General features: G+C 48.8%; 1 protein-coding gene across 1 annotated transcript in view; it reads right to left on the bottom strand.

Moving 5' to 3' along the window:
* Window positions 1–20,826, bottom strand: part of glis1a (GLIS family zinc finger 1a) — a 587,387-nt gene that overhangs the window by 325,931 nt on the left and 240,630 nt on the right. Inside the window, exons 3-4 of the mRNA XM_072511301.1 lie at window positions 7,090–7,276; window positions 4,609–5,695 (exon numbers count right to left, since the gene is read on the bottom strand). Coding sequence (XP_072367402.1) covers window positions 4,609–5,695; window positions 7,090–7,276 — 1,274 coding nt within the window. The remainder of the gene's footprint in view (window positions 1–4,608; window positions 5,696–7,089; window positions 7,277–20,826) is intronic.

A 20,826-nucleotide genomic window follows, 5' to 3' on the forward strand; every position in this document is an offset into this window, starting at 1 on the left:
AAGTTGGAAATGGCTGCGAGGATCTGCGGAACCGTACCTTAGCAACCAAGCTATTGCTTTCAGGAGAGGGTGGAGAAGTGGAGGAAATTAGAATTGCAAAGTGCAACAAATTCTTCCAGTGAATAAGATCTGTTACCATGGATGTGTTTGTTATCTAGTACAGCCGAACTTGAATGTTAACCTGGAATCCAAACTATTTGCTCACAGGAAACTAATGAGACACTGGAGTTAAACTCCAATGTCTTTTAGAAACCTATTTAATCCCTTTATTATCCATCCAGCAACAGTTTCCATAAAATAACCAGGAGTTAAAGCCTCTCCCAGTTCAAGTGGAATTCTCTCATTTAAACAGCTGCTTCATATTTAGCCAGCATCTGATATTGGGAACAGGCCCTTGGCCAAAGTAACAATCAGCTCCTTACAAACTATTAGTTTCTTTATAGATTACCTATGTATTTTTTCAGCTTCTGAAAACAGGATCATAAGAAATTAGACCGATTTTCAGTCAAACGACATTAAATTTGCTGCTTTTTTCCCCCCCTAATTGGCTTGAGGCAGTGAAAATGTTTGAAAGGAAACCACATAATTTATCCTATTTCGTGTAATATCCTGTCATGTTTTATACTTAATCTGAATGTTATTGTAATTTTATTTAATTCTGGTTTCGTGTACAATATCATTAAATCAAACGTCCAAGAAAAACATTGGCTTCAGCCAACTCTGACTTTGAAACCTTTGAGGTAATTGTTGTGTAGTTTGATATTATTTGATAGACAAATTAAAGAATTGGAATGTTAGCTGTGAGCTAAACATTCCCTTTGCTTTGGTAGTGACGGCCCTTTGGTGCTTTGTGGTGAAGAAGCAATGTACCCTAGTTCTCCCGACTGCTCTTAAATCTACATTAAATATATCTATGGAGACATCTAGCTAGCACAGGCTTTAAACAGCCAAGGCATGAACTGCTGCAGACCAAGGAACTAATGTTACTTTATCAATTACAATAAAGTTACTTCCCTAAATTTTTAGTTCCTCCTATAAGCACTGACCTTTGCTTAAGCCAACAATGATTGTTGGCAGCTCGGCTATTCCAACATGAGAGCATCATTTCTAGTCTAATTCTACCGTTACAGTAAGGGCATGTACACATACATTTGTACACACTCAAATATATGCCAGCAATAGTGAACAAAATGCTGGAACCTGGCCTAGTTTTACAAACCCAAAATAGGATATTAAAGCCAGTTCTAACATCTCTACGCTCCTCCCACATGAGATCTACTAATGGTTATGAAATCTGAGAATCTGTTGGTACATGTGGATCAGCTACACAATTCGTGATTGTGGAATTATTGGCGGTGGTGGTGGGGGCGGGGGTTCATTGGAGATGGGGGCTGCTCTATTTCTTTATCTGTCTAATGATAAACATGGGGAAACATTCTGAAACATTGAATGGAACCTTGTTTTAAAAAAAGTGTTCCACGTAGCTTATGGGATTTATGATTGACATATTAATTACAGCTAAAACTGCATTACGCAGGCCAAACCATTCTTCCTCTGACAGCAGAAAGATTATCAAAGTAATGTAGCATTGCATTAATACAAAATAATTGCAGTTATGAAATGCGGACTGACAGCATACAATGGTAATGTGGGGCAGGTCTCTCCGTCTGGGAGACTGTTCTCCTGCTGGAGCTGAGTCGTCTCTGGTTTGCGCTCACGCTGGAATTGGCGCCCAGAGGTGATTCACTGTCCCTTGCCATGCAAATTTATGCATGGTGGAGATCACAAAGAAATCCGTCGCGAATCCCGATATCGGCCCGCCATTTTCAGCCGGCAGCCCAATCCACCCCCCACCCACCCCCTCCAAACACAACAAAAGTTTGCCTCTCCCACCACAAAATTGCTGGATCACCACCCCGCACCCCTCCATAGAATGTGCATATGAGAATGACCCGGCTCTCCATCAGAGATCCCACCAGACCCCGATACCAGAGACTCCTCCAGAACAGAGACCCGCCCAGAGACACCCGCCTCCCTACAATGTTTATAAACATTTAGCTATGATTGACATGCTGAGAATAAGAGGAAGTGAAAGCACTTAACATATATATTTATAAACATTGCGGTCAGGATCAAAGCAGGGTACTTGAGATCCATTCAAGCATGAAGCAAAATGACATTAAGCAATCCTGATATCTGGCTGTCTAGAAGGCCAGTTACAGCAGAGTAAAATATTTTTCTCTTTGAAGTGAATAGAAGCCTTGCAGCTGAAAGGATCTGAGGGGGTTTAAACCCTGGTGATGTGGTTTGCGCTTTCTATGAAGTTACAGCTGATGCTTTCTCGGCCTGAGGCAGCAGCTGTAAGGACAGGTGAGTTTTAAAGCAGTGATTATCTCACTGTTTCTCTCTGGACAGATCTTTAGCTTCCAGGCGGGGGATGATCTCTCTGTCACGGGGCGGGTCTCTTTCACGGGGCGGGTCTCTGTCACGGGGGAGGTCTCTGTCACGGGGGGGAGGTCTCTGTCACGGGGGGAGGTCTCTGTCACAGGGGGAGGTCTCTGTCACGGGGGGAGGTCTCTGTCACGGGGGGAGGTCTCTGTCACGGGGGGAGGTCTCTGTCACGGGGCGGAGGTCTCTGTCACGGGGGGAGGTCTCTGTCACGGGGGAGGTCTCTGTCACGGGGGGAGGTCTCTGTCACGGGGGGAGGTCTCTGTCACGGGGGGAGGTCTCTGTCACGGGGGGAGGTCTCTGTCACGGGGGGAGGTCTCTGTCACGGGGGGAGGTCTCTGTCACGGGGGGAGGTCTCTGTCACGGGGGGAGGTCTCTGTCATGGGAGGAGGTCTCTGTAACGGGGGAGGTCTCTGTCACGGGGGGAGGTCTCTGTCACGGGGGGAGGTCTCTGTCACGGGGAGCTTGGTGGGAGTAGGTTGAGCAGGATTTGTATTGTTGGAGGGATAGGGCCCTCCGATGGATTTCAGGGGCAACTACCTTAAATGCTTACCCCCTTGGCCCACTGTGAACTCCACCGCATCATGGTCACGGGTCTCAGCGGTGCCTTCAATCATTGGGGCGGCAAGGTAGTACAGTGGTTAGCACTGTTGCTTCACAGCGCCAGGGTCCCAGGATCGATTCCCGGCTGAAGTCACTGTTTGTGTGGAGCCTGCACGTTCTCCTCGTGTCATGTTTCCTGATTTTCCACACTCCTCACCGGTGACAGAACAAGGTTTACACCCACAAAGGGCGCGAACTTCATTTTAATACATTTCAATGTATTTACATATAATTAGCAAGCATCCCAGCCACATGGTCGCCCCCCTTGCTGAATATTTAAATCTTGCTGACGTGACATCATGTCGCCGAGGTTTACAACAGGCTTTGAAAAATGAGATTCGGTCGATGGCTTCCCCAGGGCGTAATGGTAAGTATCGTCCCCGGGTGAGAGGTACATGCACAGGAACAGGTTGGCACTGCCAACCTGTGCTAGCTTAGTGCCAGGTACTCTGGGGAGTTCCAAAGTGAGCAAGGTTCCCAGGTTGTTTCTTTGGGCGGCTGGGGGGAGGGGGGGGGTCCCCGATGCTGATGTGTGTGGGGTTGGGCAGGGGGGCAGTAGAGAAGGGAGAGAGCCTCGATGCTTGTGGGGGGGGGGGGGGGGGGGGGGGGTGGTCCTCAGCGTCCATGGGGTATGGGGCCTTTCTGTGCCAATCAAGCCAAAGATGGCACCAAGATCTCTGTAGAGCCTGCCTCGCCAGCTCTATCAGGCCCTGCCCCACCACAGTGAAAGGGGTAAACCACGACCACTGATTTTTTTTCCCCAGTAACTCAAAATCTGACTAACAATTTGGGTGTGCAATTGGAGAGCTACATGCTGGATTCAGTAAGAGCCTGACATCTGTGACAAAATATCAGAAACTCCTGCCATTAGAGTATCTGGCAGCACGGTAGCACAGAGGTTAGCACTGTTGCTTAACAGCGCCAGAGACCCGGGTTCGATTCCCGACTTGGGTCACTGTCTGTGCGGAGTCTGCACGTTCTCCCAGTGTCTGTGTGGGTTTCCTCCGGTTTCCTCCCACAAGTCCCGAAAGACTTGCTGTTTGGTAATTTGACCATTCTGAATTCTCCCTCTGTGTACCTGAACAGGCGTCGGAATGTGGCAACCAGGGGATTTTCACAGTAACTTCATTGCAGTGTTAATGTAAGCCTACTTGTGATAATAAAGATTATCAATTTGCACAAGTAGTGTGATGTGGTCACTATGTTTATTTAGAGCAGGAAAAACACTTAAAGCCGGCACACTCTAATGATGAGAGATATGCTTCTTAATTCATCCTCTCATTTTCCACATAGCCGCCATTAGTTGTCAATTCCAATTGTTTACCCTAGTCTCTCATGCACTTCCAAGTGGTCTCTGCAGTCATTATGTAAATTTGGAAGTGTAAAATCTATTACTATCCTGCTGAGTATTTTTTGAATTTGAAGTTGAAGGAAAACAGTAGGGCCTATTCCCAGTACCTATGAGCAGCCTCACGAAATTATCCAGTGCTAAGATTTTCACATTTCCGCTGTTATACTTTGCTGGAATTGTAGCAACAGTAATGTAACTAGACTTACCATGCATTTATTAGGCTTCTCTCCGGAATGAACTCTCATGTGTATCAGGAGCTTGTAGCGAGCATTAAAGGGTCTGTATCGCCTCACACACCCAGTCCAGAAACATGTAAAGTCTTCGCCTTTACGTTGATCAATGTGCACTTTCTCGATGTGTCTCACCAGGTCCTCTTGAAGGTCATAGGCAGCGTTACAGTCTATCCATCGACAGATCTGCTTACCATTGTTCTTAGACAGTTCACCTCCATCATCAAGCTGAATGTGTCCATTAGATGGCAGCCCATGTAAGTGAGGCATGGTCCCATGAGGATGACCAAAGTGCTGTTGGCAATGGTATGGGGGAGGTGGCCCATTATGCTGAAACAGTTTTGTATTGTGTGAATATTCATCAATAGGCTCGTGCTTGAAAAAATTAATTTTATGGCAACCATCTGCCACTCCATGTTGAACAACCATGTTGCCTATCATCAGACCTAGGTCCATGTTTTCCTCCGGCTGCTGCAAAGGGACAGGTTCACGTTCAGTACCCTCTTGCTCGGAACTGCGTATTGGGAAAGATGAGTGTGATGATGCAGGGGAAGGCAAGTTACACTGGCTGTCTAACACAGAGAAGGACTGTGGGCTGCAGTTCTTTCGAGCTCCCAAATGACCAATTCCTCCGGAGAGAGGGAACAGGCCATTAGTACTGCTCCGCATTCCGTTGACGCACGCAATAAGCGATGTTGGAGAGGTGCGAATGATTGCCGTGATGTCCAGCCCTTCAGCTGATAGAGGCGATATTGAAACTGATCGTTTCTTTGCATTGGCTGGTTGTAGCTTGGCTGCGTGACGAGGGCTGCCACTGGACACAAAGCCCAATGAGGAACTGGTGTCATTACTGAAGAAATATGAAGGATAAGAACTAGAGAAGTTGCTATTCAGTGGCTCAGCTTCTGAGGGCAGACTGCTGCCATCCCTGATCTCAGAATGATTGGGAACCCCTTCGTTCTCAGAAAGGAGATGTGACCATTCCTGTTTGATATGTAGGTTTGGGAGATTTTCATGTAAGCGCAGTGTACTGGGAGCTAATGAAGTTTGAGAAACGAGAGACCTGAAACAAAAACAGCCACAAACTTGTTGAGACTCCAATCTAATATAGATGAGTACAAATATTATTTTTTCCCATTTCTCTGCCTTTTGACAGTTTCATTTTGTGTTTTACAAGTTCCTTAACTATGGGAACATTCCCAAAAATAAACAGAGACAATATGTGTTTCTCAATTTTCTATCTACGAAAGGTATCTTAGTGTTTGGTGGAGGTGTTGACCTTGGGTAGGGTGCTCTTTCCAAGAGCTGGTGCAGACTCAATGGGCCGAATGGCCTCTTCTGCACTATAAATTCTATGATAATCTAAGTATCTAATATTGTGTTACTGTTGACTAAAACTGTCAAAAAGATCTAAACCAAAGGTTTGTTTATTTGTAAACTCTATCAATTTGTTCCATATCAAAACAGTTATAATAATAACATAATGCTCCCTGATCAATTTATAGAATAGCTATTGGCATTCTTTGTAATTCTCAGATTCATCTGAAATGGGGTCGTGCTCTGAGCCTTTTTAAAGAACATCTTTTTGTCATAGAAACTGTAAGATTTCCCCAAAGGATGTGATGATTAGCCATCCAAAGATGCCCCAGGGTCAACTCCTGACCTGCCTGAGTTAGACCCGAGTTGTAGAGAGAGGGGGGGTTACAATTGGCCTCTGGACTCTTTCTCCCGAGCTCTATCTGATGGCCCCTGTGGGCAAGGGCATGTGTCTGTATGAAGGTGGCGACAGGATTGGGTCTCAGCTATTATGTCCTTTTGTGATCAAATAGGGCTCGCTATCTAGACTCACACATGAAGAATAGGTGAGGTGCCAGAGTGTTGTCATGTTGTTAATTGCACACCAGATGGCCCCTGCTGGGAGAAATTGCACTGTAGCAATATATGCCAATGTTTTCTCTAGCATTACATTGTTATTCCTTGACAGAATATTCTAGAGGGTTTGAAAATAAATGCAGTTTGTTAATACCAGACCAATTCATGTGAGAATTTGGATATGACGTGGAGAGTTGATGATGCTTAACATAAGATGGATTACATTTTGCTTTTATAGGAACAGGAGTGGTCTATTGAGCCTTTTGCATCATTCAGTTAGATCATGCCTGATCTTACCTTAACTCTATTTAACCATCTTTGTTTACATCCCTTGACAACCTTTCCCCCAAAAAACCTATCGGTTTCAGCCTTCGAACAGTTTCAGGAGAGTAGCATATAAAATTGAAGTGAACGATGAACATGAAATGTGCTACAAATTTCAGCTCGGATAAGTAAGTATATTCTATCAGAACCGCCAAAAGTTCTATAAAGTCAGAAAAGACAAGTGCACAGTTCAGCTTGGGATCTTCCATCTGCATATAGATTTTTGACACAGACATAATATATTAGAGCAGCATAAATAACCTGGTGTCAGAGTGGGGCGCAGTCAGCTCGGTACTGCCGTGAGATGAACTCGGACCGGTGCTGATGTGATTTCCTGAATGAATCACTGGCTCCAATCTAGCTGTTGCTATTGGCTCATTCCTCATGGCATGGTTCATTTCATCCCTCTTGCTGGCTAGAGCATAACACGGGCTGTATTCACTGTTTGCTGTAATAAAAATGAAAGGCGACGAGTGTGAGATTTCTTCCTCCACACAAATCCAGAAATGAGCACACTGCATTCCTTTTTTAAAAAAAAATATATTTATTAAAGTTTTTAACACAGTTTTTCTCCTTACAAACAATAACTCCCCCCCCCCCCCGTAACAAAAAAAAAAGAACGGAGAAATCGCGCGGAGCAAGATATATACATGGCAAAATAGTATATTTACATAGCTTTGTACACTGGCTCTCTCCCGTACATGCCAGTTTCCCCGATTCTTCATGTTATCTCTTGCTCATCCATCCCCGCAGGCAGCTCCCCCCCGCCCCCCCCCCCCCCCCCCCCCCCCCCCGGACGCCCTCCCTCAGGATGCTGCTGCTGCTGCTGACCGACCTTCCTCTAACGCTCCGCGAGATAGTCTAGGAACGGTTGCCACCGCCTGTAGAACCCCTGCGCAGACCCTCTCAAGGTGAACTTAATCCTCTCCAACTTTATGAAGCCAGCCATATCGTTTATCCAGGCCTCCACGCTGGGTGGCTTCGCCTCCTTCCACATTAGCAAGATCCTTCGCCGGGCTACTAGGGACGCAAAGGCCAGAATGCCGGCCTCTTTCGCCTCCAGCACTCCCGGTTCGTCCACTACTCCGAATATTGCTAGCCCCCAGCTTGGCTTGACCCGGACTTTCACCACCTGAGATATTGCTCCCGCCATTCCTCTCCAGAACCCCTCCAGTGCCGGGCATGACCAAAACATATGGACATGGTTCGCCGGGCTCCCTGAGCACCTTCCACATCTGTCCTCTACCCCAAAGAACCTGCTCAACCTCGCCCCCGTCAAGTGAGCTCTGTGAACCACCTTAAATTGTATCAGGCTGAGCCTGGCACACGAGGAGGAGGAATTAACCCTACCCATGGCATCAGCCCCACAGCCCTTCCTCGATCTCCTCCCCCAGCTCCTCCTCCCATTTCCCCTTCAACTCTTCTATCAGCGCTTCCCCCTCTTCTTTCATCTCCTGGTGTATTGCCGACACCTTGCCCTCCCCGACCCATGCACCCGAGATCACCCTGTCTTGAATTTCTTGTGCCGGGAGCAACGGGAATTCCCTCACCTGTCTCCTCCCAAAAGCCCTCACCTGCATATATCTAAAGGCATTTCCCGGGGGTAACTCGAACTTCTCCTCCAGTGCCCCTAGGCTCGCAAACGTCCGTCAATGAACAGGCCCCCATTCTTCTAATCCCCACCCGATGCCAGCTCTGGAACCCCCCGTCCATCTTCCCCGGAACAAACCGGTGGTTACCTCTGATCGGGGACCATACCGATGCTCCCATTGCGCCCCCGGTGCCGTCTCCACTGGCCCCAGATCCTTAACGTTGCCGCCACCACCGGGCTCGTGGTATACTTTGTCGGCGAGAGTGGCAGCGGTGCCGTCACCAACGCCCCCAGGCTCGTCCCTTTGCAGGACGCCATCTCCATCCTCTTCCATGCCACCCCCTCTCCCTCCATAACCCACCTGCGGGTCATCGCCACATTTGCTGCCCAGTAGTAGCTCCCTAGATTTGGCAGCGCCAACCCTCCTCGGTCCCTACTGCGTTCCAGGAACCCTCTCCTTACCCTCGGGGTCGTATTCGCCCACACAAACCCCATAATACTCCTACCTACTATCTTAAAAAAGGCCTTGGGGATCACGATGGGGAGGCACTGAAACACAAACAGAAACCTCGGGAGGACCACCATTTTTTTTTAAAAAATAATTTTTATTAAAGGTTTTCATAAAATATCAATAACAAAATGAGAAAGAAAAAAGAACCCAACAGGGTTGAGTACAAAACACAATCTAAAAAAGCAACCCCCCAAACCCTTCCCCCCCCCCCGTACCTAAATAATAAATTAACATTAACACCCCGACTTAAGACAACAGGTGTATACACCCCCTCAGACCCTTCCAGTGTAAATAACATAAACAAAAATAAAGTAAACCCCCACCCCCCCACCCCTGAGCTGCTGCTGCCATTGACCAATGTCTATCGTTCTGCCAGTAAGTCTAAGAACGGTTGCCACCGCCTAAAGAACCCTTGTACCGACCCTCACAAGGCGAATTTCACCCTCTCCAATTTAATGAACCCTGCCATATCTCGCTGATCCAGGAATTCCACGCTTGGGGGCCTCGTATCTTTCCACTGAAGGAGAATCCTTCGCCGGGCTACCAGGGACGCAAAGGCCAGGATTCCGGCCTCTTTCGCCTCCTGCACTCCCGGCTCCTCTGCCACCCCAAATATTGCGAGCCCCCAGCCTGGTTTGACCCTGGATCCTACCACCCTCGACACCGTCCTCGCTACGCCCTTCCAAAATTCCTCCAGCGCTGGGCATGCCCAGAACATATGGGTGTGATTTGCTGGGCTCCTTGAGCACGTAACACACCTGTCCTCACCCCCAAAGAACCTGCTCATCCTTGTCCCGGTCATGTGTGCCCTGTGCAGCACCTTAAACTGTATGAGGCTGAGCCTCGCACATGAAGAGGAAGAGTTCACCCTCCCTAGGGCATCTGCCCACGTCCCCTCTTCGATCTCCTCTCCCAACTCCTCCTCCCACTTACCTTTCAACTCCACCACCGAGGCCTCCTCCTCCTCCTGCATCACCTGGAAAGTTTCCGAGATCTTCCCCACTCCCACCCACCCCCCCGAAAGCACCCTGCCCTGTACTGTGTGTGGCAGTAGCCGTGGGAATTCCATCACCTGCCGTCTGGCAAACGTCCTTACCTGTAAGTACCTGAAGGTGTTCCCCGGGGGGAGCCCGTACTTCTCCTCCAGCTCACCCAAGCTCGCGAACTTCCCGTCCACAAACAGGTCCCCCAACTTTCGTATGCCTGCCCTGTGCCACCCCGAAAACGCTCCACCTGTTCTTCCTGGGGCGAACCGGTGGTTCCCCCGTAATGGGGTCCACGTCGAGGCCCTAACTTCCCCCCTATGCCGCCTCCACTGCCCCCAAATTTTGAGGGCCGCCACCACCACCGGGCTCGTGGTATACCTCCTTGGAGGGAGCGGCAGCGGCGCCGTTGCCAGCGCCCCCAGACTCGTACCCACACAGGACGCCGTCTCCAGCCTCTTCCATGCCGTCCCCTTTCCCTCCATAACCCACCTGCGGATCATCGCCACATTTGCTGCCCAGTAGTAGCCCCCTAGATTTTGCAGCGCCAACCCTCCTCGGTCCTTACTGCGTTCCAGGAACGCTCTCCTTACCCTCGGGGTCTTATTCGCCCACACAAACCCCATAATACTCCTACCTACTCTCTTAAAAAAGGCCTTGGTGATCACGATGGGGAGGCACTGAAACACAAACAGAAACCTCAGGAGGACCACCATTTTGACCGACTGAACTCTACCCGCCAGCGAGAGCGGTAACATGTCCCATCTTTTGAAGTCCCCCTCCATTTGCTCCACCAATCTCGTCAGGTTCAGTTTATGTAGGGCCCCCAACTCCTGGCTATCTGGATCCCCAGGTACCGAAAGCTCCCCTCCGCCCTCCTCAGCGGTAGGTCCCCTATTCCTCTTTCCTGGTCCCCTGCCTGTAATACGAAGAGCTCACTCTTCCCTACATTGAGCTTATAGTCCGAAAACTCCCCAAACTCCCTCAGAGTCTGCATGACCTCCACCATCCCCTCCATTGGGTCCGCCACGTACAGCAACAGGTCATCCGCATATCGCGACACCCGGTGCTCTTCTCCCCCTCGGACCACCCCCCTCCATTTATTAGACTCCCTCAATGACATGGCCAATGGTTCGATCGCCAATGCGAACAACAGGGGGCACAGGGGGCACCCCTGTCTCATCCCTCGGTACAGTCGAAAGTACTCCGACCTCCGCCGGTTCGTCACTACACTCGCCACCGGGGCTCTGTAAAGGAGCTTAACCCAACTAATAAACCCTCCCCCGAACCCAAACCTACGCAGCGCCTCCCAGAGGTACTCCCACTCTACTCGGTCAAAGGCCTTCTCCGCGTCCATAGCTGCCACTATCTCCGCCTCTCCATCCTCCAATGGCATCATCATCATGTTTAAAAGCGGCCGCACATTTGTGTTTAATTGCCTGCCCTTTACAAATCCCGTCTGGTCTTCATGGATCACCCCCGGGACACAGTCCTCGATCCTCGTGGCCAGCAACTTTGCATCCACAGTGAGGAGCGAGATCGGCTTGTACGATCCACATTGCAGGGGGTCCTTGTCCCGCTTTAGGATCAAAGAAATTGTCGCTTCCGACATTGTCGGGGGCAGGGTCCCCTCCTCTCTTGCCTCGTTAAAGGTCCTCACTCGTAACGGGGCCAACAGGTCTACATACTTCCTGTAGAACTCCACCGGGAACCCGCCCGGTCCCGGGGCCTTCCCCGCCTGCATACTCCCCAAACCCTTGCTCAGCTCCTCCAACCCAATTGGTGCCCCCAAGCCATCCACCTCCTGCTTTTACACCCTCGGGAATCTCAGTTGGTCTAGGAATCGTCTCATCCCCTCTTCCCCCGCTGGGGGCTGGGATCTGTACAGCTCTTCATAGAAGGCCTTAAATACCTCGTTTATTTTCGTCACACTCCGAACCGTGGCTCCCCTTCCATCCTTGACTCCCCCTATTTCCCTCGCTGCCATCCTTACGGAGCTGGTGTGCCAGCATCCGACTAGCCTTTTCCCCATGCTCGTAGATCACCCCCTGCGCTTTCCTCCATTGTGCCTCCGCTTTCCCTGTGGTCAACAGGTCAAACTCCGTCTGGAGCCGTCGTCTTTCCCCAAGTAATCTTTCCTCCAGGGCCTCTGCGTATCTCCTGTCCACTCTCAAAATCTCCCCCACTAACCTCTCCCTTTCCATGCCCTCTGTCTTCTCCCTATGAGCCCTAATGGAGATGAGCTCTCCCCTGATCACCGGCTTCAATGCCTCCCATACCACCCCCACCTCCCCGTTGTCATTGGCCTCCAAGTACCTTTCGATACACCCCCTCACCTTCCCACACACCACCTCATCTGCCAGCAGTCCCACATCCAGCCGCCACAGCGTGCGTTGGTCCCTCTCCTCTCCCAGCGCCAGTTCCACCCAGTGCGGGGCATGGTCCGAAACGGCTATGGCCGAATCCTCCGTCCCCTCCACCCTCAGGATGAGCGCCCTGCCCAGAACAAAAAAATCTATCCGGGAGTCGGCTTTGTGTACATGGGAGAAGAAAGAAAATTCCCTGGCCTGCGGCCTTGCAAACCGCCATGGGTCCACTCCCTCCATCTGATCCATAAACCCACTGAGCACCTTGGCCGCCGCCGGCCTCTTTCCAGTCCTTGATTTGGAGCGGTCCAGTGCTGGATCCAACACTGTATTGAAGTCCCCTCCCATTATCAGGCCTCCTATCTCCAGGTCCGGAATGCGCCCCAGCATGCGCTTCATGAATCCTGCAACATCCCAGTTCGGGGCGTATACGTTTACCAACACCACCCGCGTCCCTTGCAACCTACCACTCACCATTACATATCGCCCTCCATTGTCCACTGCAATAGTCTTGGCTATTGCCACCCCTCTATTCTTCGCATCCAGTCCAGAGTGGAATATCTGTCCTACCCATCCCTTTCTTAACCTGACCTGGTCCGCCACCTTCAGGTGTGTCTCTTGGAGCATGGCCACGTCTGCCTTCAGACCCTTTAAGTGCGCGAACACTCGAGCCCTCTTCACCGGCCCATTCAGGCCCCTCACGTTCCACATTATCAGCCGGATTGGAGGGGCTCTCACCAACCCCCCTCCCCCCCTCCCCCCCTCCCCCCACCCCCACCCCCCCCCTCCCCCACCCCCACCCCTCCCCCCCCACCCCTCCCCCCCCCCCCTCCTACTGCACTGTAAATTCAATGATAATCTATGATTAATCTAGGACAAAGGTTCGGCACAACATCGTGGGCCGAAGGGCCTGTTCTGTGCTGTATTTTCTATGTTCTATGTTCTATTCTCTTTCGGCCAGTGCAGCAGCAACCCTTTCTCCCCCCCCCCCTTCCCTCCCCCCGCTAGACCCCTGTCTAGCTTTTTTGCTCCCCCATGTCACTCCCGTAAGTCAGCCGACACCTGCTGATCCCGGCTACCCCCGCTATCCCATTGACCTCCCCGTGTGGGAGTTCCCCCTCCCACCTTTCTTCCCGCGCGTGGGAAAAACAAGAAACCCCGCGCTTTCCAAAGCTCGCTCCGCCCCCTCTGGCGCAGCTCCTGTCGCGGCCTTGTCTCTCTCCCCCAGCCCCTGTAACATTTCCTGCGCCTGATTGTGATTGACCCCCTATATACAACAACCATCACACATCAAACCTCAAATATCCCCCCCATCCTCAGTTAGAGTCCAACTTTTCGGCTTGTATAAATGTCCACGCCTCTTCAGGCGTTTCAAAGTAATAGTGTTAGCCCTTGTATGTGACCCACAGTCGCGCTGGCTGCAGCATTCCAAATTTCACTTCTTTCCGGTGCAACACCGCTTTGGCCCGGTTGAAACCCGCTCTCCGCTTTGCAACCTCCATGCTCCAGTCCGCGTATATTCGGATCTCTGCATTGTCCCACTTACTGCTCCGCTCCTTCTTGGCCCATTTCAGGACCCACTCTCTGTCCGTGAACCAGTGGAACCTCACCACCATCGCCCTTGGTGGCTCATTTGCCCGGGGCCTCCTCGCCAGCATCCGGTGTGCCCCGTCCAACTCCAGCGGCCTTGAAGGGGCCTCCTTGCCCATCATCGCCCCGAGCATCGTGCTCGCGTATGCCCCGGCATCGGCCCCCTCCACTCCTTCAGGGAGACCCAGGATCCTCAGATTCTTTCTCCTCGACCTGTTCTCCAGGTCTTCGAGTCTTCCCGCCCACCTCCTGTGTAGCGCCTCGTTCTGCTCCACTCTCACCACCAGGCCCGAGATCTCGTCCTCGTTCTGACCAACTCTTTTTTGTACCTCCTGGATCTGAACCTCGTGCTCCTTCTGGGTGATCCCTAGTCCTTCGATTGCCGAAAGCATAGGCGCCAGCATTTCCTTACGCATCTCCTCGCGCTGCTCCTCGAAGCAGTGCCTAATAAACTCCTGCAGCTCCACTTTGTCTCTGGCCGCCGCCATTTTGTCTTTTTCCCCCGGTTTTTCCCGTTGCTCCAATGCCACTTTTGTGGTCGTTACGCTTCGAGTCCGTTTCATAAAAGTTGGAGGGAGACCTCCCACTTACCTTCCCCACGGGTTAGAATCAAAAAAAAGTTCCGTTGGGGCTCTTCTAGCGAGCCCGAAAGTCCGTGGTAGCGGGAGCTGCCGAATCGTGCGGCTCAGCCTCGCATAGCCGCACCCGGAAGTCCACACTGCATTCCTAATCTACACAGCCACACCTTGGATTTTTTTCAAATAATTTACTTGCCCCTCCTTCAGAGTAACCCAGGGAAGCTGCAAACTTTCATTCAATTTGTGGGGTAAGAACACAAGCAACCCAATGGTTCACTGTGTCGAATATGGATCTTGAAGTGCCCGGATTCCACACTATCACTTAGGGCAGTGGGAGGGGTGCTATGATTGGCCTCAATAAACTGGGTGAAAGCACAGGGAAAGGTCACCCAGAATGCCTGCTCCTATCTAATAACTCCTACTGCAAAGTGCATGCATGTGGATGCTTGGTGAGGAAAGAATTGGATTCAACTGTGTTAAATAGTTTTCTGCCACTGTTACTACAGAATCTAAAACCAGAGAACTGGCTTTGGGATCTTGAATAGGCAGCACCCTAAAATTGTACCCTACTGTATGTCAGTGTCATCAGGAAAGGAGAAAAGTCAAGCTGAGGAACAATAAAATGAACGCACACCACAACGTGCCTCATAACAATGTGCACATGAGCAACACACTATTCATAATATAATCCAGGCAGTCAGGGTGAGATATCATTAATCTGTCCACAACATTTTTACAAAATCTTTTACTTAATCATATTATGATTAAATGCACAAACAAACATTCAATCCTTCCTCTATAAGCTCATATTATACAATAAGATGTAGGAGCAGACATGGGCCACTCGACCCATTATGACTGCTCCACCATTCAATGAGATCAAGGTAGATTTGATATAATCCTCAACTCCACTTTCCCGCCTTATCCCGATAATCCTTGATTCTTGATTAAAAGTCTGTCTCTTTCATCCTTGAACATACTTAATGACCCAGCCTCTAGAGCTTTCTGCGGTAAAGAATTCCAAATATTCACTACCCTCCACAGATTCACTACCCTCAGAGAAGAAATTCCTCCTCATCTCTGTTTTACATGGGTGATCTCTTTCTCTGGTTCTAGACTCTCCCAGAAGAGGAAATATCCTCTCAGCATCTACCATATCAAGCCTCCTGAGAATCCTATATGTCACAATAAGGTCACCTCTCATTCTTCTAAACTCCAATGAGTACAGGCCCAATCTACTCAATCTCTCCTCATGAGAAAATCCCTCCATACTTAGGATCAACCTATTGAACCTTCTCTGGACTGCCTCTAATGCTAGTATATCTTTCCTTCTTCCAGGTGTGGTCTAACTAGTGCCTTTTATAGTTTTAGCAGGACATCCCTATTTTTATACTCCATTCCCTTTGAAATAAAGGCCAACATTCCATTTGCCTTCCCAATTACCTGCTAAACCTGCATGCCAGTTTTTGTGATTTATGCATGAGGGTCCCCAAATCTCTCTGAGCTGTAGTTTTCTGCTGTCTTTCTCCATTTAAATAATATTCAGCTCCTTTATTTTTCCTACCAAGTGCAGAACTTAACATTTTCCTGCACTATATTCCATCTGCCAAGTCTGTGCTCACTCACCGAACCTGTCTGTATCCCTCTATAGACTCTGTGTATTATCCTCGCCGTTTGCCTTCCCACCTATTTTTGTGTCACCCGCAAACATGGCAATAGTGCATTCACTTCCCTTGTCCAAGTCATTAATATATATGTTGAATAATTGTGGCCCCAGCACTCCACTAATTCCAGGTTGCTAACCGGAAAATGCCCCACTATCCCAGCTCTCTGTTTTCTATCAAAGAAACAAACAAAGAACAAAACAGCACAGGAACAGGCCTTTCGGCCCTCAAAGCCTGCATCGATCACGTGTCCTATCTAGACCAACCGTCTGTATCCTTCTATACCCCATCTGTTCATGTACCTATCCAGATAAGTCTTAAAGGTCGCTAACGTATCTGCCTCAACCACCTCACTTGGCAGTGCATTCCAGGCCACCACCACCCTCTTGTGCAAAAAACCTTCCCCCGCACATCTCCACTGAACCTTTGCCCCCTCACCTTGAACTTGTGCCCCCTTGTAATTAATTGTCATTTCCGCCCTGGGAAAAAGCCTCCAACTGTTCACTCTATCTATACCCCTAATAATTTTATAAACTTCTATCAGGTCGCCCCCCAGCCTCCGTCGCTCTAGGGAGAACAATCCCAGTTTATTCAATCTCTCCTCATAGCTAAGACCCTCCATACCAGGCAACATCCTGGTAAACCTTTTCTGTACTCTCTCCAAAGCCTCCACGTCCTTCTGGTAGTGTGGTTACCAAAATTGGATACAGTATTCCAAATGTGGCCTAACCAATGTTCTATGTAACGGTCACAAACTTTTCGAGCTTTTATACTAGATACCTCGTCCTATTAAGGCAAGCATGCCACATGCTTTCTTTACCACCATTTCCACCTATGCTGCCAGTTTTAAGGATTTGTGGACCTGCACGCCCAGATCTCTGTGTGTCTCTATGTTCCTGGTGGTTCTGGTTATTTTATAGCTCCCACCTGAATTGGATCTACCAAAATGCATCACCTCGCATTTGTCTGGGTTAAATTCAATCTGTCATTTCTCTGCCCAATTTTGCAGCCTATCTATATCCTGTTGTATTCTCTGACAATCTTCGTCACTATCCGCAACTCCTGCAATCTTGGTATCATCCGCAAATTTGCTAATCAGACCCACTACGTTTTCTTCCAAGTCATTTATATACATTACAAACAGCAGAGGTCCCAGTACTGATCCCTGCGGAACACCCATTAGTTACAGACCTCAATTCAGTAAAGCACCTTTCCATTGCTATCTTCTGTCTTCCATGGCCAAGCCAGTTCTGAATTAATCCAGCCAGTTCACCCCTAACCCCATGTGATCTAATCTTTTGCACCAGCCTGCCATGAGGGACCTTATCAAATGTTTTACTAAAGTCCATGTAGACAACATCCACAACCCTTCCCTCGTCAATAATTTTTGTCACCTCCTCAAAACACTCAATTAAATTAGTGAGACATGGCCTCCCTCATACAAAACCATGCTGTCTGTCGCTAATAAGACCATTCACTTCTAAATGTGGATAGATCCTGGGCTGGATTCTCCTTCCCGCCGCGTCACATTTCTACCCCGACCCACCGTCGGGATTCTCCGTTACGCCGGCCGGTCAATGGAATTTTCCATTGTGGGGCAGCCCCAGGCCGTCGGGAAACCCCCGGGCGCCGGCAAAACGGAGAATCCTGCCAGCGGAGAATCCCGCCCCCTATCTCTGAGAATCTTTGCCAACAATTTCACTATCACTGACGTCAAGCTCACTGGCCTATAATTACCCGGGCTTTCCTTGCAACCCTTCTTAAATAATGGTACAACATTGGCTCTCCTCCAATCCTCTGGGATTTCACCTGTGACTAACGAGGACACAAAGATTTCTGTTTGAGGCCCAGCGATTTCATCTCTTGTCTCCCTCAGTAATCTGGGATAGATGCCATCTGGCCCTGTGTGTTTGACTACCTTAATGCTTTTTAACTCCCTCGTAATAACTACCTGTTCTAAAGTGTTTACGCAACCCTCTGAGACACCACCTATCAACGTGCCCCTCTCCTTTGTGAATACCGATGCAAAATATTCATTAAGGATCTCACCTACTTCCTTTGGTTCGACATATAATATCCCTCCTTTGTCCTCAGTTAGCCAATCCTCTATCCATGCTAATATATTACCCCCTTCACCGTGGGCTTTTATCTTATTAAATAGCCTTTTGTGTGGTGCCTTATCAAACGTTTTTTGGAAATCCAAGTATATTACATCTACTAGTACCCCTTCAACTACCCTGCTTGTTACCACCACAAAAGATTTCTAATAAATTTATCAGGCATGATTTCCCCTTCATGAAGCCATGCTGACATTGCTTTATTATAGTGACTTTCTATTTGCATTAGAAATGATGCATTTCTAAATATTCTGCTAATACATCCTTTATACATTTATAAATTCTCTAACATTTTCCTAATGACGGAAGTTAAACTAACTGGCCTATTGTTACTTGTTTTTTGTCTCCTACCTTTTTTGAATAAATTGGCAGTTTTCCAATCCTCTGGGACTTTTCCAGAATTTAAGGGTTCTTGGAAGATTACTACCAGTGCATCCACTATCCCTGTAGCTACTTCCATTAATATCCTGGGATCCAACCAATCAAGTCCAGGGGACTTATCAGCCTTTAGCCCCATTAGTTTCCCTAGTACTTTTACCCTAGTGATTGTTACTGCATTTACTTCATCGCGCCTCCTTTCTGCCCCTTGATTATTTATTTTTGGAATGTTATTAGTGTCTCTCATCGTGAAGGCTGCCACAAAGTATTTATTTAACTTCTCTGTCATTTCCTCGTTCCCCATTATTATTTCCCCAGTCTCATTGTCTAAGGGGCCTATGTAGATAAAACAAATGTATTTGGGCTTGATCTACGAACAAAGAGTTGAAGGACACGCATTTAAAACTAGCATCAGTTGAAAGTACCCTGGGCTGGATTCTCCGTTCCTGGCCTAAGCATTGACGCCAGGGCAGGATTTGTGGACTTCTGCGACAGCAAAACTGGCGCTGCACCTGGACCGATTCAGTGACCATGGAGGGGCTAGCACCGGCGCCACGTGGAACACAATCAATTCCAATGAGAAACAGTGCAGGATTTGCAGATCCTTGATTGACACTTGTGATTGATAAGCTGCAGCCGCATATACACATTACACTCCCCACACACACTCATCCCAGCCAACAAGGTGGCACTGGTTATGCTGGAGTGCACCCATCCCGCTGATGGGTCAGCTGGGGCCAGAGGGCACCTAGGGGAGTGTCCTGGTGGGGGCAACCATACGACCTGTTACCCTAAGCCACGACAATGGTGCTCCGTATCCATCCACCCCAACCCCTCAGCCCACCTCCTGGCCACCGCCCGCTACTCCCCCCGGCCCTGGCAGAAGCCCTCCGGCCAGCAGAAAAACTGTCAGCAAACTGTGATGATGTTGGGACACTTTCCGTACCCCCCCCCCTCAGCAGCTACGGTGGCTGTTTCACAATTTTTAGAAGCATAAGTGAACCTTGCCGTCAGGAATTTGGCCCATTGGAAGTGGAGAATCGCGGAGGTCAAGCCCGCTAATGATATGCCAACGATGTTTACTGTCCATGTGTTCTGGAACGCATTGACGCCGCTGTTGAGGCACCGGAGAACTGTGATTTGGCATGAAACTGGTGCCTGTCAAGATTTCAGCGTCAAAACTGATTCTCCGCCCAAGCGCATTTCCCTATTCTGGTGTCAATCGACAGAATATCCTACCCTCTTTTTTTTTTTACACAGATGGGACACTATATAAATTCTAATTCATCTACAGCTGTCCCTCTGTCCTGTCCCATACTAAGTCCAGCTAACATTTCACTTTCTCACTGCTGAACTTTGTTGCTACCCATCCCTTAGTGCCTTAACTCCAAAACCTTTATCCATAAATCGCTTCTCTGAAACCTGTGTATTGTTCGCGTTCATTGGTGTTCCAACTCTAGGAAGTTGCATATCCCATCTCCCCACTTTTCACTCATTTCTCCCCAATTGTCCTCCCAGTCCTGCAGGAGCCCAATCCTAAACTCTGAAGTATTTAGGAGATTTTGCCAAACTAAAGCGGCTATATAAATGTCGGTTGATGTATTTGTAGTGCATATGTAGCTGAGATTGAGATAATTACCTCCTTCAAAAATTAACTGAATAGATATCTGTTTAGGGAAGAAATTATTAACTGCAAGAATTGATATCAATATTACTGATGAAATATTTCACAAAACATGACACTCCTGGGGAAATAGGACATGGCCATAGAGAGCAGCTGTTGATTGGTGGATCTTGACGATGGATGAGCATTCTGCTTTTGTCGATTACCTCAGGACAAAAGCAAGTACTGAAGCAGAATTTCTTTTTTTTTTAAATGTTTTTATTCTCCATTTTCACATTTTCCTTGAAAAATTATACCCCACAACAGGCAGCAAACGGTAACAAATACAAAGTCAATACCCTTAACACCCTTAACGATCCCATTCTCCCACCGCCCCACCCAACTGTCAATATATGCATCAAATAAAACATACCCTCCCACGGTGGAAAAAAAAAGGTGAAAAAGAGAAAGGAGTCCGGAATCGCCCATGGCCACCATTAACCTATAGAGTCGTCGTCGTCGCCTCCCCCCCCCCCCCCCAACGACGACACTCAATGCCATCCAACCTCTCAAAGAGTACCGTAAATGACACCCAAGAGTCGTAAACCTCACCACCC

The sequence above is a fragment of the Scyliorhinus torazame genome, chromosome 7 (genome assembly GCF_047496885.1).
Source record: "Scyliorhinus torazame isolate Kashiwa2021f chromosome 7, sScyTor2.1, whole genome shotgun sequence".
Taxonomy (NCBI): domain Eukaryota; kingdom Metazoa; phylum Chordata; class Chondrichthyes; order Carcharhiniformes; family Scyliorhinidae; genus Scyliorhinus; species Scyliorhinus torazame.